Here is a 22,290-nt window from a genome sequence, read left to right on the forward strand (position 1 = left end):
AGCCGGTGAGCTCCAGGATGGGACGGGGATGCTGGAGGCCAGGAGGCAGCGCAGCGTGCTGGGGTTGCTGACAGGAGCCCGAGCAAGCGTGAGGACTCAGGAAGGTGGAGAGACGGGCGGGACAGCAGGGGGGCCGCTCTGAACGGGTCTGAGTGTGAGCTGAACTTGGACTTGACTGTAAAGGCCAGGGGGTCAGCAGTGGATTTTTTTTTTTAAGTTTATTTACTTCTTTTGAGAGAGAGAGAGAGCGAGCAGGGGAGGGGCAGAGAGAAAGGGAGAGAGAGAATCCCAAGCAGGCTCTGTGCTGACACTTGGGGCTGATCTCACGAACTGTGAGCTTGTGACCTAAGCCAAAATCAAGAATCGGACGCTTACCCGACCTCGCCACCCAGGCAGTGGATTTTAATCAGAGGAAGCGCAGGTGAGTTTGCACTTGAGCTGGCCAGTCGGTGTCAGTGTAGTGTGGATGGAGGCACGGAGGCAGTGTGGGAGGCTGGGTGAGAGGAGGTGGGGCTGGAGGTCAAGAGACGGAATAGGACGACATTCAGGAGGTTGGGTCCAGCAAGCTTGGTCCAGAGGAGGGGTGCGATGGGGCAGGCCGTGGAGGAAAGGGAGAGCCGGCGGGGAGCCCTAGGTGTGCAGTTGCCGGAGGCCAGCTTGAATTCCTGGAGAGTGGGGCTGGAAATGCAGATTGGAGTGGCAGGAGCCAGGGGAAGTGACAGAAGACCAGGGAAAGCGAGCGTGACCGGGGAAGGGCAGAGGGAGGAACGTGATGGCACTGGTGTGGAAGGAAGGGGTGTCCGGAGGAAGAAATTGTCACAGACAGGGACGGCACCCTGGAAAGAAAAGAAGCTGTTTCAGGGGCCTCAGGCTCCGTGCGACTAGGAGGTGGGGGAGGCTCCAGTGAGCCCAGCTGCATGGTAGAGCCGCAGACCTCCAGGAGCCGAGCCAAGCGGCGGTGGAGAGGTGATGGATAGGTGCGGGGTTCAGAGCCAGGCCGGAGATGAGGAAGCGTGGGACATGCCACAGCCAGCTGTGTGGGTAGCAAGGTTTTAACCGTTTGGGTCCCAAGGTACTGGCCCCGTGGGGGGGGGGGGGGGGGTGCGAGTTGCAGTCTAGACCAGGACAATACGGTGCCAGCTGCGGGCACTCAGACTGTGCTGCAGGGCGGTGGCCAGCCCGGCACCAGGAGGGGCTCGTGGGCAAAGCCCCCCGGCCGCGCCCAGGGCCAGCTGGACTGGGCCTTCCCACATGTATTTTGCAGCGGCCGCCGAGATAAAGTGCATCTCCTTGGAAAGGTCCCCTGTCAGTGGGGCTGGCCTGCACTTACACCCTTAAAGGCAGTGGGTAAGTCATGTGGAATGACTCGGCCCCGTTCTGTACTTTGTCTTTTGTACCACGTTTCAGGAAGGAGTTTGTTTTTAAACAAAAATCAGTAAGGAACACACAATGGAACAGTAAATCCTGTACTTAAATGGTAGGAAATGTAGTAGAGTCATCATCTGCTCTATTTGTATGAGGTTTCAAGTCTTTAAACAGTAGAGTCAGGTTGTTGGCAGTCAAAAGAAATTTGCATTGAACTGCATAATCCAGAATAATTGGATTTGACCAAGTAAGCCTAGAAAGAAAAGAACAGTGATTTTTATTGGACAGAATTATGTGTTTAGCCCAAGAGGTATTTAGTGTACCAGATTTAGCAAATAAAATATAGGACGCTTAGTTCAATTTGAATTTCAGATCAACAGTGACTAATGTTTTGGTATAAGTATGTCCCAGGCAACATTTGGGGCACGCTTATACTAAGAAAGTATTTGTTGTTTATCTGAAATTCACACGTAGCTGGGTGTCTTGTATTTCACCTGGCAGTCTTAATTTAGGATAAACCGTAAATGTCCCGGTAACTATCATTGTAGCCCCTTAGATATTAGAAAAGAATTACGTGTATTTGATTGGTCATTCCGGATTGACCAGGAAGAGGGGCTTCTTGAGCACAGTCTTCAAACCAGGTGATTTGTTTCTCCTTGGACTCAGCAGCACCCAGCACATAGTAGGTATTTGTGAAGGAAGCGAAAGAGAAAGAAAATAACAGGCTGTGACAAGCTGGGTCATGGGGTAGCTCAGTGACGGGATTTAATCCAGGAGCTACTCAGACATGTTAGAGAGCCGAATAACCAAACAGGGAATGGGAAGGAAACCCAAGAGATGGCTGGTGGCAGAAGCTAGCACCCCAGGCAGGAGGGTGCCACCAGAGCCCAGGGGCTGAGGTCGCCGGGTGGGAGCTGGCTCACCACCGGAGCTACTAAGGGAGAGGCCGTGGCCAGGAGCTGGGCTCCCAGTAGGTAGATGGGAAACACATTAGGTTTCCCCCATTTCTGTCCTGTTTCCCACTTGCTACCTCCAGTGTACCAAATTTAACCAGAAACCAGTTGACAAGGGAGCCTGGAAAAGTGGTTTTCCAGGGTCAGCCCCTTTGATAATGGAACAGGGAGAGGAAGGGGAATGATCAAGAGCATGTAGGCAAGTGGCAGGCACTGAATTTCAGTCAGCTTATTTGACAGCTAAAAATACATTAAGATCTGTTTTTTACCTAGAAATCAGCTCTGCATTTGTGCACTGGTTTGCCTGGTAAATATTTTTTGTATGAATGAATTAATGGACAGGTGATTGGATATATGAATACAGTGTGAGGAAAAGTCATCTATCATGTATGACATGTTCCCCTCAGCCTTGTAAATGGATAATGTCACTTCTGGGGCACTGTTCCCTCATCCCAGCACGTATTGAGGGTCTTCTGGGCCCCAGGCACTGTGCTGGCCGCCATGAGTACTCGGAGGCCATCCAGGACCCGCCCACATACAGCTCATACTCTAACAAGGAAGCAGATCAGAGACCCATCATCCAAGGCAGGTTGCAATACATGCGACAAGGCAAGTGTAGGTAAAGCACTCTTGAGATTCAAAAGATGAGAAAAGCCAGCATCTGGTTGTGGGGCTCCCAAAGACCGGATAATGGAGGTGACATTGGAGCTGGGCTCAGGTAAGACTTCAGAACGCGATGGCATCTCAGCAGGCAGAGAGGGGCAGGACCACACACCGGGAAAAGTCGGAGGAGACATGAGCTCCAGCTTGTCTCGGGAGCAGTCTGGCTTGGGTGGAACTTGAATATAAGTAGTGGAAGATAAGGTCAGACGGGCCAGCATCCTGGTACAAGCCACCATCAGCTGTGTCCACTAGACAGGCTCCGAGCTAGTCTCTCCTTCCCGCCTTTCAGCCTTACAGTCTGTTCCCTGCCCAGTATTCACAGTAATCCTGTTACTCTGTTAATACTCTGAAACCTTCCCATCTTAAGAGGGAGTCCTTAGGGTGATCTAGAAGCCCCCTCCCCCCCGGCTCCCTACCTTTCTAACCCCTTTCCAATCCTCATATCAGGCTTGTCCTCACCTCAGGGTCTTGTACCTGCTATCCCTCTGTCTAGAATATTCTTACCCCAGAATCCACATGGTGTACTTTATTTCACATATACTTTTCTGGGCTTTTCCAAAGCATGTGTAATTTATATTTAGAAATACATAGATTTGTATTATACATAGTGGTTTTGTAATGTCTTTCACCCCACAATTTATCATAAACATACTTATAGGTCCGTCCATATGTCTGCAACACCATGTTGAGTGGCTGCAAATCATTCCGTCATATGGATGCACCGTAACTTAGTCATAACAGGTTTCCTACTGCACTGTTCCCATCTACTTCATGTGCATGTGACTGTAAATAATACTGATGGGCATCTTTGAGGCTAAATTTTGTGCACACAGTTATTTCCTTACGGTAAATACCCGAAAGTGTAATTGCTCGGTCACAGAGAGTAAACATTATTTCATTCCATTACAAATACTTATTGTGCCTCTACTAAGTGCCAAGCAGTTAGAGGTACTGTTTTTGATAATATTTTCAGGTAGACTTCCAGAAAGCTGAATGCCCACCCATAGTATTAGCATAGATTGATAAAGAAAAACGACCCAATAACATAGTCTTGTTTGGGTCTTGGTAGTTTAATTCAACTTTCTTCAGCAATCTCCAGAAGCCCCGAATTTAGTTGAGTTAGATCTCAATGTGGAAGAAATGGCAATGTGTAAATTATAAGTTAGTAAGGGGGGTATGAAATTCTCTGTAATAGTACAAATATTAAAATTGTTGACCACAATATTTGGATAGACACGCAGGTGAATCCAGAAAACAGATGATGGACTGGGAAAATCAGGAGAGGTTGGACAGGTGCAGGAGGGTTCAGGGGTGTGGGAGGGGTTGATGGGTACAGGAGGGGTTGATGGGTACAGGAGGGTTGGACAGGTATGGTTGGGGTTGTTGGGTACAGGGGGTGATGGGTGCGAGGGCGGTGATGGGTATGGCAGGGGTTGATGGGTGCTGGGGGATTGATGGGTACAGAAGGATTGGATTGGTAAGGGAGGGGTTGATGGGTGCAGGAGGGTTTGACAGGTAAGGGAGGGGTTGATGGGTACTGGAGGGGTTGATGGGTGCAAGAGAGCTGGACAGGTAATGGGAGGGGTTAATGGGTGCTGGAGGGGTTGATGGGTAGAGATAGAATGTCGAGAGGCTGAGGCTACAAAACAGCTTTTGTGAATTTGAGATCCAAAGGCCAGAGTCATTTTGAACAATGACAAAGTCCAGGAGAGTACACCTGTGCTGATGGATGAGGTGTGGTCTCTGCTTCCGGAAGGTAGAGGGGTCCTGTAAGGCCAGGTCCTTGGAGGGTTTTCACTGAAGGTGCTGAAAGTGTTGATCAACCGGACTCTTAGAATGAGTTTCGGAAGTAGTTTTTAGCGCCTTTCAGAAAATGAGCAAAACATCCCAGGATGTGAGATTTATTTAGAAGAAAAACTTTGCAAAGTCATGGCCTATTGTCAGTACAGGTTAATGCCAACTTCTATCTTCTGCAGCTGTGGATTTTCAAATAGCGAGAGTTCATTTTTTAAATGATGTAATTATCTTTTGTATATACTCTTAAAGGTCCTTTCTGTTATCAATTCTGTTATCAAAAGGTCTGACTTTCTGGAGTGATGAAAACTTTCTACATCTTGACCTGGGTGATTAGTTACATATATATATGTGTGTGTGTGTATATATATATACATGCAGTGGGCAGAAAAACGGTCCCCAACAGCATCTGCACCCTCATCCCAGAACTCGGTGGGGGAGAGGATGGTCTTTTTGGTTTATGGAGCTGGTTCCACTGGATATCCAAGTAGAAAGAAATTAACCCTAACTCTTACCTCTTACCTACACAAAGTTAAAATGCAGGTATCATAGGCCTGATGGGGAAGTTCATTAAAATAGCAGCTTCTAGAAGAAAGCAGCATGAACATTTTCACTGTTTAGGTAGCACGAAACATACTAACCATGAAAGTTGGTTTAGTTGGTTGATAAGTCAGACCTCATTAGCATTCGGGACTTCTTTTATCAAAAGAGACACCATTAGATGAGAGTGCAGGTATGGAGCACAGACAGGGAGCAGACACTTGCAGTGCGGACCCACGACAAGGATTTGTGTCCAGAGTACGCACAGGACATAGGCAAACGATAAGAAAAAGGCAAGCAACTCAATAAAGGTGTGTTGGGTTGTTTTGATTGTTGTAGGGAAGGAGTGAAGGACTGCTAACCAGAATGTGACAGTGGTTAAAGGGACAGATCCTGGAGGTAGAGACCTGGTTTAGAAATAGCTTCCTTACTTATCACCTGAGGAATTCGGGGCACATTTTTAAATTTCTTGTAACTCAGGGGCGCCTGGGTGGCTTAGTCGGTTAAGCATCTGACTTCAGCTCAAGTCATGAACTCGCGGTTCTTGAGTTCTAGCCCCGCGTCGGGCTCTGTGCTGACAGCTCAGAGCCTGGAGCCTGCTTCGGATTCTGGGTCTCCCTCTCTCTCTCTTCCTCCCCCACTTGCACTCTGTCTCTCTCTCTCAAAAATAAAGAATAAAAAAAAATTTCTTCTAACTCAGTTCTTTATAAAATGGGGGCGATAGTCCTATGTACCACAGCTGTTTTAAAGGACGTGTGCTTCGCAGAGGGCCTGGTAAGTTCTTCTTGTTGTCATCATCTAATTAGAGCACTCATCCAACTGGAGCCTTCCATTCTTGAGTATTGGCATCTTTTCATGTGTCTGTCACTGTGTGCCTCTGTCTCTAGTTGTGGGGAGGTGGGGGGCAGTGATGGAAACACCAACCTTCATGGAGCTGTTTCAAGAACTTTGTCAGGCTTGAACCTCCTGTTGTAAAAAAAGTTCTTTGTTCTTTTAATCTGAATGATTTCTTCCATTTTATCCTAGAAAACTGTTACAGCAACCATGTTGGAAACCGCAGCGCAGGTAATTCCACAGTGCACACCACAGCTGGCGGACCTGTGTCTGTGCAGGGAACGGCTCCCCATGCTGGGGGGCTCCCTAAGAACCACAACCCCGGCAGCTCGTCAAAGTCCCCGCAGTCCTCTACAGCAGTGGCACCACAGAAGTGCTTTTTACAGATCACAGGCATGACCTGTGCATCCTGTGTGTCTAACATAGAGAGAAACCTTCAGAAAGAGGCAGGTAAGCCATCTACACACTGAACTGGGGAAGCTGCGTGTAGGCTGTGAGCCCCTTCGGTCAGCAGAATGGGCACTGTGCTCTCCCTTCACGATCCTCATTGACTCAGTTTGTCAGCAGCCCTGATACTCTGGCAGCAAGTTCATTAGGTGATGGTAGAGATGTTTGTCTGATGTTCTTGGGCAATTGGCATTCTGCTGCTTAGGAAGTGTTTAGTTTGTTTAAGATAAAATGTCTCCGAGTAAGTTAGTGAGGGGCAGTCCAGTTTAAAGGTCAGGGACATTCCATGGGTAACTTCCTCAGCTTGTCCTAGTGGCGGTCTTTATCTCCTCCACCCCCACCCCCAGTCCCATCCATCAGCCTCCAGCTAGCACATGAATACGTAGCCTGCAGTTTGCAGAGAAGTTGCAATTTTGAATGTTCTGTCCTTTGTCCCTGTAAATCATAGAGTGTTAACGGAAGTGCCCAAGTTTTGTCCTCTGGACTACATTTCCAGGACTGTCTCTGAAACCTGAAAGTGCAACAAAGATCCTGTCCCGCTTTTGTTTGGAAAATACCTTAACCACGATGACCTTGCCACCGGAGTCCCTTTCTCTCTTTCCATGTATCTCTCTGCTCAGATTCCTTGGCCATCACAGGCAGCCCCAAATTAGGGTGATGTGTCTCCAGCCTCTTGTTCCCTATGTTTTATTGTGGCTGGAGCTCTAGAAAGACTCTTCTCAAATTTAGGTATTCTAAGAGTTTCTTTGTCATCCATGGGCTGGCTGTTCATAAAATGTCCTACATCTCATGGTTCTTGTGTTTCTTTTCCTGACTTGCAGCCCTCATTTTTATTCCGTATGGCATCCTTTCTAAAGCACGTTTCTTTCTTTTATGTGAATGAGTCTTATTTTCCCCCTCAAACTCACAAATAATCTCGCTGGATATACAATGGCATCATGTCCCAGTCAATGCATCGTATGTTAAAAATATTGCAAGTCAAAAATGCATTAAAGCCTGGATGGCTCAGTCAGTTAAGCATCAGACTCTTGGTTTTGGCTCAGGTTCACAGCCCCATGTTGGGCTCTGTGCTGATAGTACGGACCCTGCTTGGGATTCTCTCCCTCCCTCTCTCTCTGCCCCTCCCCCCTACAAAAATGCATGAACATTTAAAAAAATGCGTTTAATACACCTAACCGACCAAACATCATAGCTTGGCCGAGCCACCCTGAAATGTGTCAGAATGTGTATCTGTCGCTCATTGTCATGATGGCGTAGCCCCAGGAAAGATCCAAATCCAAAATCTGAAGTCTGGTTTCTAACGAATGGGTATTACTCTCGCACCAAAATGAAGTTGAAAATTTTTAAGCCAAATTAATTGAGAGTCGGGGTGGTCTGTAATCTGTAGGATTTCTCTTCCACTTCTGAATGGGATCAGAGCCTGAAAAAGAGTAAGGACAACCACTTTTGAAAGAATTTTTTTCTCCGTGTATGAAAAGTGTCTGAGGGAAAAGGACACCATTTAGCTGACATTTAGTAGTTGCAAGCTGCAGACTGTACGTATCCCTTGCTGTGAGGTGTGGACACGGTCCGTGTCTTCTCCAGCCTGACTCAAAGCCACCCACCCCACCCCCCACCCCACTCTGCTGCCATCCCGGGGCCAGCAGCACAGGCATCACCTGGGAGCCGGGTGGACCTACAGAACCTCAGACCCACTCCAAACCTACTGAGCCGGAATCTGTAGTTTATCAAGGTCCTCGGTTGATTTGCCCATCAACGTGTGAGGAGTGCTGTTCTAGAACAGTGGTTCTCACACTTGGCTGGTACGTTAAAGTCTCCTGGGGAGCTTTACAAAAAGATGCCTGGCACCCACCCTGAGGGGTCCTGGTTTAACTGGTTTGGGTTTGGGGCCAGGCATGGTGCTCGTTAAAAGGCCAAGTGATCCTAAAGTGCAGTCCGGTTTGAGAACTCCTGTTCTAGAGGCTTCTGGGAGCAGATGTGTTTCTTTGTTAGGTTGTGTTGAATGTGTCATCCCAGAGGCCCTGCCTGGAGTGTTGTAACTGTGGCCCGACGGTTCCAGGTATTCTCTCGGTGCTGGTCGCCTTGATGGCTGGAAAGGCAGAGGTTAAGTACAATCCGGAAGTCATCCAGCCGCTGGAGATAGCTCAGCTCATCCAGGACTTGGGCTTTGAGGCTGCGGTAATGGAAAACTACACAGGCTCAGATGGTGACCTCGAGCTGATCGTAAGTGTAGCGGCCGGGCGGGCGCTGGGGCAAGAGGGCTGCAGGCATCTGACAGGGGCCGGGAAACTTCTGCCATTTTGCACGTATCCTTGTGTGTTGTCGGAGTTGCGTTCTCCTTTGAAGCCAACGACAACGACCTGTTCATTTTGTGCAGGAATGTCAGTTATGTCACAGAGTCTTAGGGGTACATCCCACTGGGCGCCTTCAAGGTGTGAGGAGGAGGAGCAGGTGGGTGGCGGGAGTGTAGGAGGAAGAGGAACTAAACGTGGCAGCCACCCAGAGCTTGGTTTTGAGACAGTTGAATATGACCACATTCCATAAGGCCCAGAGGGAAGCTAGAATGCAGAGATGTGGCAAGGCCAGGGGAGGTGAGTCGGTGTGGTAGCCAGTGTCAACCAGCGCCACCACAGCGGGGGAGGGCCGGCTCGTAGGCACAGGGGTGTCTAGAAGGTAATTGGCGACCGGCGTCCTGAAGCACACAGTCCAAGATGATCGGTAAGGGTGGTTGCTGTGCCTAGTGTGGGCGGGGAGGGGATGGTACGGGGCCTCGTTTTTCCTGTCTGTCTACTGTCATCTGCACATGATGGCAAATCACTGAAACATTGGGTATATCTAGTATTTCCGATATGCTGTGTTCACAGGCACTTCCGTACAAAGCTTTTTATGTGTAAATAAGGGGAGACTGTGAGTAATGCTGTTTTACTGAGGTGAAAGGGTCTTGCTTCCTTAACTGTGTTCAGTTACTGCTGTTAGTAGTAAGTAAATGTTTAAAGAGTACTAAGGACACGAGTGGCACTTTGAGCTCTTGATAAGTGACATTCTTTGTAGAGCAAACCCTTTGCCCTGGACAGACCTCCCAGTGTGTGGTCAGGTAACATGACCTGCTCTCTGGGTTCTAGCCCCGGTCATGCCCGCCACAGGAGCAGGACCCTCGCTGCAGACCCTCAGCCCCAAGGGGATGCCTCTGCCTCTCTCAGACTACTGTGGAAAATCTAGATCACAAATATCATTGGGAAAGGTGAAAACATTAAAAAAAGATTATTTTTAATGTTTATTTGTTTTTGAGAGAGAGAGAGCATGAGCATGAGCACGGGGTGGCAGAGAGAGAGAGACACAGAATCTGAAACAGGCCCCAGGCTCTGAGCCGTCAGTACAGAGCCCCAAGCAGGGCTTGAGCCCATGGACCTCGAGGTCGTGACCTGAGCCAAAGTCAGACGCTTAACCAACTGAGCCACCCAGGCACCCCGGTGAAAACATTTTTTGAACAGTGTTTTTTATCTTAAACTGAGCAGTATCAGTTATATCGTTATCACATGCTCAGACACCGGACATTTTATGTCTGTATTTAATTAGTATTCTGGGAAATGTTGACCTCTGATACTTGGAAGAGTGACTCATCTGACTTGCCTAAATACATATCCAGGGATGGCATGTCTCACTCCATGATGTGAAGACATGCAGCATGGCGTGGCAACAGTGGCCTCACGGAGAGGGTAGGGTGGCTCACGAAAGCCCATCACTGTCAGAGCTGGAAGTGAAGCCGCGGTCTATTGCCATCTGCTCAGTGACTGGCTACGTCTCTTGTCCCCGAGTTCGGGAAGAAGCACTGTTTCTATGCCCACAGCCCCTGGGGGAATGTTCCGGGTGTAAGTCCTGCACACAGGTCTGGAGATGGGAGTCCAGGGCCTCAGGAAGGGTGCTGTGGAAGGAGGAAGGGCTCGTGGCTGCCTGTTAACCCAGCCCCCCATGTGCCTTTGACGGGATCCTCTCAGTCCTGAGTAGTATTTTTGTCTTGTGCGGCAGATCACGGGCATGACCTGTGCATCCTGTGTTCACAACATAGAGTCCAAACTCACCAGAACGAACGGCATCACCTACGCCTCTGTGGCCCTTGCCACCAGCAAAGCCCACGTGAAGTTTGATCCTGAAATGATTGGTCCGCGGGATATTGTCAAGATTATCGAGGTAAGTCGTTCATTTAAAAACATTATACGAACTAAGGTAGCGTTGTGCATCAACTATACTTCAATTAAAAAAAATATACCTTCCTTTTTCAAAACAGTGATTTATACGCACTGTAGGAAAATGAGAAAATATAGCTAACCAAAAAAATTAAAAAGAAAAAAGTCACCTAACCTCTCCTTCAGGTTTTCCGATGGGAATAAAGGTGCATTGTTTTAAAATAACCTGTGAAATCAAGTCAATATCAGACAGTCTGAGGGTGAAAATCAGTGAATGGGTAAGAAAAAGGATATCATTGTCTTAATTGCAGATATTCCTGGAGAAACATCAGTATCAGCAGGATACCTGGCACATGGGGTTTAATTACCTAATTATAATTGTGAAGTATTATTTAAGCCTGGACCAAACATCTATAGACCGAAGGATTGTTGGAAATGAGACGAATTGTACTGCGTTTTACCACTATGTCAGGACTGTTCGTTGATGGGAGAGTTTGGTCGTTTCTCTTTTGGAAAATTACTTAGTGTTCATGCACTCCCTACCTCCGTTCCCTCCCTCGCTTTGTCCACAGACACCGCCATTTCCTTTTTAAGGCCCGTATTCTACCACACCGTGAGCGGGTGAACATTAGTGCTGAGCTGAATGGGTGAAGAGAGTCAAAACTCAACGAGATTAACTCGTAATAACTGATGGTCAGGATAAATGGAGTTCAGCAGGACGTTCTAACACAGGGAAGCGTCTTGTGGCAGGCCTGAAGTTGTCATTCATTTTCTCTTCACTGCGCGCGTGTTTAAGGGAGATGTTGTCTGTTGTGTGGCTTAGCAGAGCTCTTTGATGTGTGTTATTTAGGCTGCTGCCGCTGCTGCTAATAATTCTGTCCTAGAGGCACACAACACAGCTTCTTTATCAGATGGAGAAAGATCCCCAGAGAGGTTAAGTGACTTTGCTCGCTGGTACCCAGCTAAAGGTTGCAGGACTGGCCCTCAAACCCAGACCTTACAGTTCCAAGCTCAGCGGCCTTTCGAGTTTTGCCACACCACAGGTCTTACAGAACAGCAGTGATGTGGCCCTGATGAGGCTAAGAAGTCAGACTGTTGTGCTCATAGGCGGGAGAGTCCCAGGTGGTGCTTTGAGCACATGTCAGTCACCCTTCTTACTTACCATGCCCGTCCCGGCCCCCATTCTGCCCGCCGACCTCAGGGCGGTGCCGCCTTTATCCGTGTCTGAGGAATATTGCCAATGTCTGGCCTCCGTTCTTGCGTCTCTGGTGCATCTTTTCCTAATGTAATTAGGTTGGTATTAGTCGTAAAAGGATTTGTCTTTACACGGTCCTAGATGCTCTTTCTCCAACCAGAACTTTTCATTTTTGTGTGAAATCCCAAAGAGTCCAAGGCCCCTCTTTATATTGTGCTGACTCTTGGGACATTTCCTGACAGCTTTTCCTGTGTAATTTCATAAAGGGGTCAGATCAAATAAGGAAGAGAGGGTCAGGGAGCGAGGCTGCGCAAGAAACGCTGAAAAGAACCAGCAGATTGCGGTACAGTCCCCATCTGGCTTCAGTGGGAGCCGCAGCGTGCAGGTGTTGAGGGAGCCAGGGTCTGCTCAGTGGGAAGGGGCCTGGGCTGGGAGTCCGGAGACCTGAGCACCAAGCACTGGGCCTCGCTCTTCTGACAGCACGATGGCTCTGGGCAGGATCTCTAACCTCTGACCTTCAGTTTCCTCATGCAGGGAATGAGTGACCCCTCTATGTTTGGGGTTCTTCACACAGCAGTTCTGTGTGTCTAATTCAGCATTGATCAGCCTCGGGGCATGCTGAAGTTTCTTCCAGAACCTGCTGCCTTAGCCCACAGAAGGAATAGGAGTCGCTGTCTGGGGCCACCTCCTTGGGGATGACACAGTCTGTGAGCATAGCTGGTGCTGGACCTCTGACAGGACTTGTAGTATGATTTGGGAACGGAAGTCATGAACGGAAAAACCAATCCAGTCTTTTGAGCGATTTTCGAATGACTTTCTAATTTCAAAAGATGTAAAATGCTTTCTACCAACGCATGTTTTAACCAAGTGCCTTCCTCCCTCTTTCTCACTTTTCTTTTTTTAATAACAAGGAAATCGGCTTTCATGCTTCCCCGGCCCAGAGAAACCCCAACGTGCATCACTTGGACCACAAGGTGGAAATAAAGCAGTAGGTAGAACAGAAAAGATACGCTGCAGCTCTTGTCTAAGTGTCCCCCGCTCCGCCCGCCCCTTCTGGGCCTGACTGCCTCGTTCTGTGCTTAAGGGTGTCCCTGCCCGCCTGGCTTCCCACAGTGCCGTCCACATGGACTAGCTGCCTTACTACCCTTGTGACATTAACCCTCTAGAGGAGCGCTGTCCCGACAGACCTCCTCGCGATGACAGAAGTGTTCTCTACCCTCAGGGCCCAGTCTGGGAGCCACCAGCTGCTGAGCTGTTCATGGGACTAAGGAACTGAGTTTTTAATTTCATTTGATCTTAACTGATTTTAATTTAGATAGCCACTTACAGCTGGTGGCTAACAGACAGGACAGCACTTAAGTTGGGATGGGAGGGAGAGGGTGTGGGTTTTTCCTTTTACAACACAGTATCTTAAGACTTTATTTGAAAGGGTTCTAGAAGTGGGGTCTGAGGGCAGGAAGCATGGTCACTGGAAAGAAAATGGCCTGGGAAGAAGGAGGCCTGAGTTTATTCGTTGATGCAGATGTGCACTTACTCATTCAGCAAACACACGGGCACTGTCGTATGTAGGGCGCTATGCCTGGTGTTAGGAATGAGTGGGATACTGTCACAGCTGGGCTAGGAAAGAGTGGGTGGGCGGTGGATCAGGTGGGAAGCCAACTAGCAGGAGACACATGATCTGAGCCTCAAAGAATGAGTGGAAGTTTGCCAGGCAGTGGAGGTGGGGGTTGAGGTGAGAGTTCTCAAGGGGCATGGAGGTGACAGCGGGGGGGCCCCTCAGGGACTCCTGTCCTTTGCTCTGGTTGGCATGCCTGGAGGAGGCAAGGACTGAAAGGAGATGCACCTGGAAGGCCAGCGGCCGGGCTAATTCCAGGGCCCTGGCGGCAGCCTGAGAGTGTAGACTTCAGTGTTGTAGGCCAGGGTCTGTGGGCCAGGGTGGAGATGTGTCAGAGCTTCCACAACAGTCAGTGGGAATTGCATGGATGCTGACGCTGACAGGAGACCAGAGCTGTCACTGTGGTGTCCATCAAGAATGCTTTACGGTTCTCACTGACTCTTTAATTTGTTTTAATATTTATTATTTTGAGAGAGAGAGAGAGAGACAGAGAGAGAGTGTGAGCGGGGGAGGGGCAGAGAGAGTGGGAGTCACAGAATCGGAAGCAGGCTCCAGGCTCTGAGCTGTCAGCACAGAGCCTGATGGCGGGGCTTGAACCCACAGACGGCAAGATCATGACCTGAGCCGAAGACGGACGTAACCGACTGAGCCACCCAGGCGCCCCAGTCACTGACTCTATTTTGAAGGTCAAACGTATAAGTATGTTCATACTAATACAATTTTGCTCTTATCTGCTTTTTACTTGGGAGTCTGTATAAGATTTTATTTTGAAGAAAGAGCAGCAGGCAGCCATATGGACTGGGATGTTCAACTTCCTGGGTCTAGATTCTCAGTTCTGGGCCTCAGTTGCCTCCCCTAGAGATTAGAGGCAACAGGTCAGCCATGGGCAGGCAGAGGCTGTCTGTATGTCCCTGGAACAGCCCTGAGAAGTGTGAACGTTTAGATATCCTCTCAGGTGGCGGGCGTCAGGGAGAGAACCTTCCCTTCATTTTCGTACCCTTGGCCGGCCGGCCCAGACGTGTGCCAAAGGCAAGTCTTAACCTGAGCCCCCAGGAGGAGACTAGCCCATAACCCAGCTGGCAGGTGACAGCTAATAGGTTGCTGTGCTGCTTTGCTTTGCAGGTGGAAGAAGTCTTTTCTGTGCAGCCTGATGTTTGGCATCCCTGTTATGGGTTTAATGATCTATATGTTGGTGCCCAGCAACGAGCCCCACGAGACAATGGTCCTGGACCACAACATCGTTCCAGGACTGTCCATTCTAAATCTCATCTTCTTTATCCTGTGCACCTTCGTCCAGGTGGGTATCTTCCCTCCCTGCCTCTGTGTGGCCAGCAGATTCTCTGCCCTGTCATGCCAGACACAGCCCATCAGCTTGGCTTAGGCGGCATTTTATCACAGCTTTCCTGCAGGGGCTGCTGTTTTCCTTTAGGACCTGCGGGGGGCACTGAAAGGACCTGGTTTCGCTGTCACTTTCACAGTGGTTGTAGGTGGTTGTAGGTGTTGGTGACGCGGTGTGTCCCGTATTTGTTTATTGTTTAGTTTGCACTGCCTTTGTTGTCAAAAGCAGTGGCTCGTGCCCCGAATGACAGGGCTGTGGTTCTGAGGAAATTATAATTTATTAAAAAATTGTTTTTAACGTTTATTCATTTTTGAGAGACAGAGACAGAGCATGAGCAGGGGAGGGGCACAGAGAGAGGGAGACGCAGAATCCGAAGCAGGCTCCAGGCTCCGAGCTGTCAGCAGAGAGCCCGACACGGGGCTCGAACCCACGAGCCGTGAGATCGTGACCTGGGCCAAAGTTGGACGCTTAACCAAATGAGCCACCCAGGTGCCCCATGAGGAAATTATAATTTAGAAGAGATGGGCCTGCTGGAGCTTCTACTCTAGGGACGATATTTAGGAGCTGGCTGTGTTTCTGGTGGGAAGTGTGCCCTCCCATCTGTTTTAGAATAAAAAATAAAACTCCTGAGGTAACGTGAGAATGTCTCTGGTTTAAGACTGAGTGTAATTATTTGTCAGCTGAATTTGCTTTTCTCTGTATTTTCTTTTTAATTATAAATGTAATATATATTTATTGTAGATAATCCAAACCATACTGAGGTAGGAGAATCAAAAGGGAAGATACTCTTTCGCTAGAATCATACCCTGCCTCCAGCCCAATCCTGTTCCCCAGGGTTACCTTAGTATTATTACTGGTTGGGCGTGCATGTTTACAGATCTTCATCTATGTAGAAAAAATACTCATTTTCATGTATATGTATGTGTGTACATGTTCACATAATATAGACACACGGACTTTTTTTTTTAATTTTTTTTTTAAATGTTTGTTTATTTTTGAGACAGAGAGAGACAGAGCATGAATGGGGTAGGGTCAGAGAGAGAGGGAGACACAGAATCTGAAACAGGTTCCAGGCCCCGAGCTGTCAGCACAGAGCCTGATGTGGGGCTCGAACTCACAGACCGCAAGATCATGACCTGAGCCGAAGTCGGTCGCTTAACTGACTGAGCCACCCAGGCACCCTGGGACTTTGTATGTTTTAACGGAAATAGGATCATACTAGATAAACTGATTTATAACTGGCTTTTTCACTTAACCATGTCTCATGGGCATCTTTCAGGTGAGTGGTTTATAGACCTAGCACACATCCTCTTTTGGGACTGCATAGCACTATCCATGTTATAAATGAACCATGATTGATGTCACCATGGCCACCGTTCTCTGCTGATGGACATTCAGGTCATGTGCTGTGGGTTTGAAAGGTCCCCCATGACCTTGACCCTCCGTTCCTGTGGCCAGTAGTCTTATGAATCAGGAAATACTTTTCCTACATGTCACTCGCAGAGTAGAAAGTAATGTCCAAGCATTTGCAGCCCTGAGGGGCCTCCGGGTCTCTGGTTGCTCCTTGGACTGGATGCCTGCTCATGCAATGTTGCTGTCCTCTGTCTTTCAGCTCCTTGGCGGGTGGTACTTCTACATCCAGGCCTACAGATCTCTGCGGCACGGGGCGGCCAACATGGACGTGCTCATCGTGCTGGCCACGAGCATCGCCTATACCTACTCAGTCATCATCCTGGTGGTGGCCGTGGCTGAGAAGGCGGAGAGAAGCCCCGTGACCTTCTTTGACACCCCCCCCATGCTCTTTGTGTTCATTGCTCTGGGCCGGTGGCTGGAACACGTGGCGAAGGTAACTGCAGCTCCGGGGGAAAAAAAGAACTGTGTCTTCAGTAATATAAGTCTTAATTCATGTGAACGCCTTGTTTAGAATTACTAATTATACACAGTCTGGCAAAAGACTTAAAGAAATGTGAAACCGACATATAATTAGGTGTTCTGATCGCTAATCTCCAAACTGATTGCTACTTCTGAAATCCCAGCTAATCTGGTTAATTACTGAAACCTTTATTCAGGCGCATTGTGTAATGAAAAGAACTCCGGATTTCAGGCCCGCACGTATACTGCCTCTTCGTACATAACTGAGTATTTGGCTCATGAGTCTAGAAATCCATGTTTCCATCTTACGGTCAGGCCATATTTAACACCCTGCATTTTAATGTATTCTATAAAAGAGTAGGACTGAGGCCTTAAAAGAAATTAAATTGAACCTTAAAAAAAAAAAAAAAGAGGCAGTTAGTAGGCAGACTGGTCCTGTCTTTTCAGCTGAAATGTAATTCATAGAACTTGGTGGTATTGTACCTTCAGTGTGGAGATGACTGCAGTGAGTAACATCCATCCTGGAGGAGCCTTTTGATGTGCACTGTGTCTGTGTTATGAGGGGTCGGCCTCTTTCCGCAGGGGTTTTCTCTGATACCCGCCTGGTAAGCATTGGTCTGGGTTTGCACCGGTCAGCTTATGATAGCTTGTTTTCCATTCTGGCTGTTTCCTAGAGCAAAACCTCAGAAGCCCTTGCCAAACTCATGTCTCTCCAAGCCACGGAAGCCACCGTTGTGACCCTTGGCGAGGACAACTTGATCATCAGGTGGGTTGTCTTCATCCAAAGTTTTCGACCAATTTATATCAGACTTGTGTAAGACACCTGAGACACCCATTGTGTTCATGACCTTACACTAGACATTGTGGGGGCCAGCAAAGACTTGTATGGCCAGGTCCATCCTGTTGATCCAGGTAATTAATAAGGCGTTTACAGATTACGAGATCCACGAGAATTCAAGGTGGTGTGGTTTGCTGAATGACAAATGAGAGGTAGAGGTGATTCGTGTCTCTGGAATTGAGAAGAGGAAGGCTAGCGGTGGTCAGGGAAAGCTTCACAGAGCACGGAGCACGGTCCACACGTTGGGCCTTCCTTGCAAGACCTGAGGATTTACAAGGCTGAGGGATGAGGTTCAACTTGCCAAGGAATACAGATGGGAGAAGTATTTTTCTTCTTCATATAGTTAGCAGATACTAAAAATAATACGGTGGTTATTATTATTGCTGGAACTTATATAGCATTTATTGTCTGTCAGACACTTTTAACCTCTTTGTATTACATCTAAATTAAAAAAAAAAAACTGTAGGAGGAGGGGACTATTATTACCTTTATTTTGCAGATGAGGAAAGTGAAGTTCAAAAAGGCTAAGCAAGTGGCCTAAAGTCACACAGGTATTAAGTAGTGGAATTGAGTTATAACCCAAGCTCTTGGTTCCACAGCCCATATTCTTAACCCTTACACATACTGGCTTTTAAGGCATATTTGCTTATTTTTTTAAAAAATTTTTGGGGCGCCTGGGTGGCACAGCCGGTTAAGCGTCCGACTTCAGCCAGGTCACGATCTCGCGGTCTGTGAGTTCGAGCCCCGCGTCGGGCTCTGGGCTGATGGCTCAGAGCCTGGAGCCTGTTTCCGATTCTGTGTCTCCCTCTCTCTCTGCCCCTCCCCCGTTCATGCTCTGTCTCTCTCTGTCCCAAAAATAAAATAAACATTGAAAAAAAAAATTAAAAAAATAAATAAATAAATAAATAAATAAAAATTTTTTATGTTTTCTTATTTTAGAGAGAGAAAGACAGAGCATGAGTGGGGGAGGGGCAGAGAGAGAAGGAGACAGAATCCAAAGCAGGCTCCAGGCTCTGAGCTGTCAGCACAGAGCCCGACGTGGAGCTCGAACTCACGAACTGTGAGATCATGACCTGAGCCGAAGCCAGATGCTTAACTGACTGAGCCACCCAGGCACTCCAACGCATATTTAATAATACAGGCATTTTCACGAATTCAGGCTTCTGTATTTCCCTGGTCAGCCTCGTTTTCATATTCTAGGCAGTGCTTATTTCAGACCTTCACATTCCTGAATTCTCTCTCCAGCCCCACCACTCTCCCCTTTGGACTGTGATCTCACTCTGACTCCGGGGTGGGAAATGCATCAGTTTCCTGTCACTCAGCCTACAAAGCTGGCCTTCCCTCTGTACGCTCCCTTCCTCTCCTTCTGGGCCTCTGCTCAGGAACGTCCCTCTGTCAGTGTCTCATTGCTCTTCAGTGTGTCTGTCTTTGCTGCTTCTTACCATCCAGCATGACTTACAGTCCAAACTCCTGTTGTCAAAGCAGCCCTGTGCCCCACCCCAGTGGTACTGCCCGTTCTGCACGCTGTGGCCAGTGTGGGTTTGTGAGTGTGTGCCCCAGAATGGCCGTCGGAGGCTGAGACAGGCCCTCCTCCGTTGCTTCCCGAGGGGGTACTCGGCGAGTCTGTGCCGAAAACATGAATCAGAGAATGAGGCACCGGCAGACCACGGCCTGGAAGCACTGGTTTTTGCCCTGATGCTGGCTTTTGAATATGAGTCAGAATTACAGTAGCGATAGTTGAGATTTGAGAACTTACAGGATACCATTCCCAGTAGCGACCAGTAGGTTAAACTGCCTAATTTAACCCGATCACTCCCCTGGGAGGTGGGTGCTCCCACGGCCCCATTTCTTTAGGAAGAACCCGAAGCCCAGTGGGGTGGCGTGACTTGCCCAGAGTCCTTGGCGGGCGGGTGAGTGGCAGAGCTGGGACAGGCGCCCTCTCGGCCACCGGCTCACCTGTCTTGCAGGTGGGTGGACACTGTGTGACAGCAGCTGGCACGTGGGGGCTCCACGCACTCGACTGCCGTGGCTCCACAGAGGTTGCACACCTTGGCTTCTTTTTCTCACAAATTAATGACCTGGGAGTTTCTGAGATGCGGGAATGTTCCGGCTGGGAACAAAGCCACGGACCGGCCGCTTTTACTGGCCGCCTTTCATTTTGAGGTGCTCCTGAAGGCACTGGCTGCAGGTACAGGGACTCCTGCCTTGATTTGAGTGTGAGGAGACATGCGTCTCTGCCAGGAGACAGAAGCTACGTGAAATGGCCCAAGGATGCTGGGGCTCCCCCCGTCACAGCTCCGTGTTTTTCCAGAGATGGTGATTAGTATTTGCTTGTGGACACCCCGTGGGCCCTTCTACTGCCGTCATCACTGTGGTGGTGCCATTTTCAAAGCCAGAGTTCCTTCTGGCTTTGCCGCAGACGAGCTGTAGGTACCTTGTGTATTTTGACAACTCCGGGATTTGTACCTCTAGCTCTGCCCTCTTCTCTCAGCTCCAGTCATATTTTCTGCTCCCTACTTGACTCAGATAGGCATCCCAGACCCGACGTGTCAAATGAAGGTCTTTATTTCATCTCTTCTCTTCTCTCTCTGTCCTTCAGCGGCTTCTGCACACTTGTCTCCATCTCAGTAACTGAGAATTTCGAGCTCCTCTTTGCTTCTTTTCTTTACTCATTTAGCATATCTGCGTGCCCTGGAAATATCCTGGGTGTTCACGCCATCTCTGGCCCACGCCACTGCCATCTTTTGCTTGCCCACCTCTTCTCCCCGCCTCTATTATTGTCCCTGCCACCCGTGCTCATGCAGCAGCCAGAGCGATGACTTGAAAATGTGAATCAAATTATGTCACTTTCCAGTAAAACTCTTAACATTGGAAGCCCGTACTCTGTTCTAAAAGACTCAACGGGATCTGGACTCTGCCTGCTTCACTTCCTGTTTTTCAAAGGCACCCTTCCTTCCTGCCTTAGGGCCTTCGCATTAGCAGAGTTTTTCCCCTTGAACTTTCTTTCCCCTGTATGTTGGCCCTTCTTGTCTTCCAGGTCACAGCATGTCTTCCAAGTGAACCCCCCCCCCACCAAAAAAAAAAAAGAAAGACCTTGAGTCACATTATTTGCATCATAACACTTATTTAATACCTCGGACTGTCCTGTTCATTGTCTGTTTTTTCCGCAGAATTGGTCTTCATGAGGGTAGGGACTTTGCTGTCCTGTTCACTGCTGTATTTCCAGTGTCTAGTACAGCACCTGTCACTTAGCTGTGCACTAAATATTGACTCAGTCTGTAAATGAACAGATAAAATGAATACCGCCACTCAGTATAAAAGCCAAGAGTGTAACCAGTCCAACACGTTGTCTAGAACCCGACCCGGGTGGCAGACCAGCAGGGGTGAGCTCCAGTTAATTGCTGTGTGCGTAACTTGAGTGGCATTTGTTTCAGAGAGGAGCAAGTACCCATGGAGCTGGTGCAGCGGGGCGACGTCATCAAGGTCGTCCCCGGCGGAAAGTTCCCGGTGGATGGGAAAGTCCTGGAAGGCAGTACCATGGCTGACGAGTCCCTCATCACAGGTTAGGTGGCTTGTTTCATGTTCCCTTTGGGTGGGTATCACAGCACCTGCCAGGTCACATGAGTGCTGAGTGGGGCTGAATGCATGATGGTTGGTCTCTTTTCTCCCCCTCTAGGAGAAGCCATGCCTGTCACTAAGAAACCCGGAAGCACAGTGATTGCTGGGTCTATAAACGCACATGGCTCTGTGCTTATTAACGCCACCCACGTGGGCAATGACACCACTTTGGCTCAGATTGTGAAATTAGTAGAAGAGGCTCAGATGTCAAAGGTAATGAAGAAATTTAAAAAAATAACACAACTTCAGCTTCCTCGTTTTAGGAATGACTCCAAGAGCTTTGTAAAATCAGGCAGATTTTACGGAGTAGAGATTGATTAGTAAGTGTAGTTAACGAGGGGGCTCGGAACCCCAGTTCTTGCTCATGCTTGTGGTGTTTTATTTCTTTGTGGATTGTAATTTCCCCTGGTCTTGGTGTTTTGTTTTCATAGGCACCCATTCAGCAACTGGCTGACCGGTTTAGTGGATATTTTGTCCCATTTATCATCATCATTTCAACGTTGACGTTGGTGGTATGGATTATAATCGGTTTTATCGATTTTGGTGTTGTTCAGAAATACTTTCCTGTAAGTTGAATGCTTTGGGAAGTATGGTTGCTGTGTTTTAAATAACCTCTTGCCATTAATCCTATTCTCTCATGTCTTAGATTCATTGGGTTTTAATTACCCATTACCTTTATTTGCTTGTTTTGCTTACTTAAGGCAGCAAAGTCTTAGCCAGGATAGGATGATCAGTCACTCTGTTCCTGCAGGTTTTTTTTAAAGATCCTCTTGGCTCTTTAGTTAGATGATTATACAGATACCAGTTGGCTCTTGGTTGTAATGCTTAAAACATTTACATTATGTGATCTTGGCCATTTCTGGGGTTATAAGGCACATATCATAGGTCACTTCACAATTTTGGTGGCATGATAATATTACTTAACAGATATGTTACTTAACAGATGTTAAGAAAAATGTTTTTTTGCTGTCTATGTCCATCAATACCATCCTCAACCTCGCAGCTTCCCAAGCAACACTAAAGCTTCTTAATA

General features: G+C 48.2%; 1 protein-coding gene across 7 annotated transcripts in view; it reads left to right on the forward strand.

The window, feature by feature from the left end:
- Positions 1 to 22,290, forward strand: part of ATP7B (ATPase copper transporting beta) — a 71,982-nt gene that overhangs the window by 34,633 nt on the left and 15,059 nt on the right. For 5 of the 7 annotated variants that reach the window (XR_007154228.1, XM_047868524.1, XM_047868543.1 and 2 more), the window contains 10 exons: positions 6,342 to 6,599; positions 8,656 to 8,819; positions 10,623 to 10,784; positions 12,887 to 12,963; positions 14,713 to 14,887; positions 16,542 to 16,775; positions 17,476 to 17,567; positions 21,074 to 21,201; positions 21,316 to 21,470; positions 21,689 to 21,823. Coding sequence is in view for 6 of the 7 variants with exons in the window: in XM_047868524.1 (XP_047724480.1) it covers positions 6,342 to 6,599; positions 8,656 to 8,819; positions 10,623 to 10,784; positions 12,887 to 12,963; positions 14,713 to 14,887; positions 16,542 to 16,775; positions 17,476 to 17,567; positions 21,074 to 21,201; positions 21,316 to 21,470; positions 21,689 to 21,823 (1,580 nt within the window). In the remaining variant the exon portion in view is untranslated. The remainder of the gene's footprint in view (positions 1 to 6,341; positions 6,600 to 8,655; positions 8,820 to 10,622; positions 10,785 to 12,886; positions 12,964 to 14,712; positions 14,888 to 16,541; positions 16,776 to 17,475; positions 17,568 to 21,073; positions 21,202 to 21,315; positions 21,471 to 21,688; positions 21,824 to 22,290) is intronic. The other 2 variants (XM_047868506.1, XM_047868514.1) reach the window with 2 other exon arrangements.

This window comes from Prionailurus viverrinus, chromosome A1 (genome assembly GCF_022837055.1).
Source record: "Prionailurus viverrinus isolate Anna chromosome A1, UM_Priviv_1.0, whole genome shotgun sequence".
Lineage (NCBI taxonomy): Eukaryota > Metazoa > Chordata > Mammalia > Carnivora > Felidae > Prionailurus > Prionailurus viverrinus.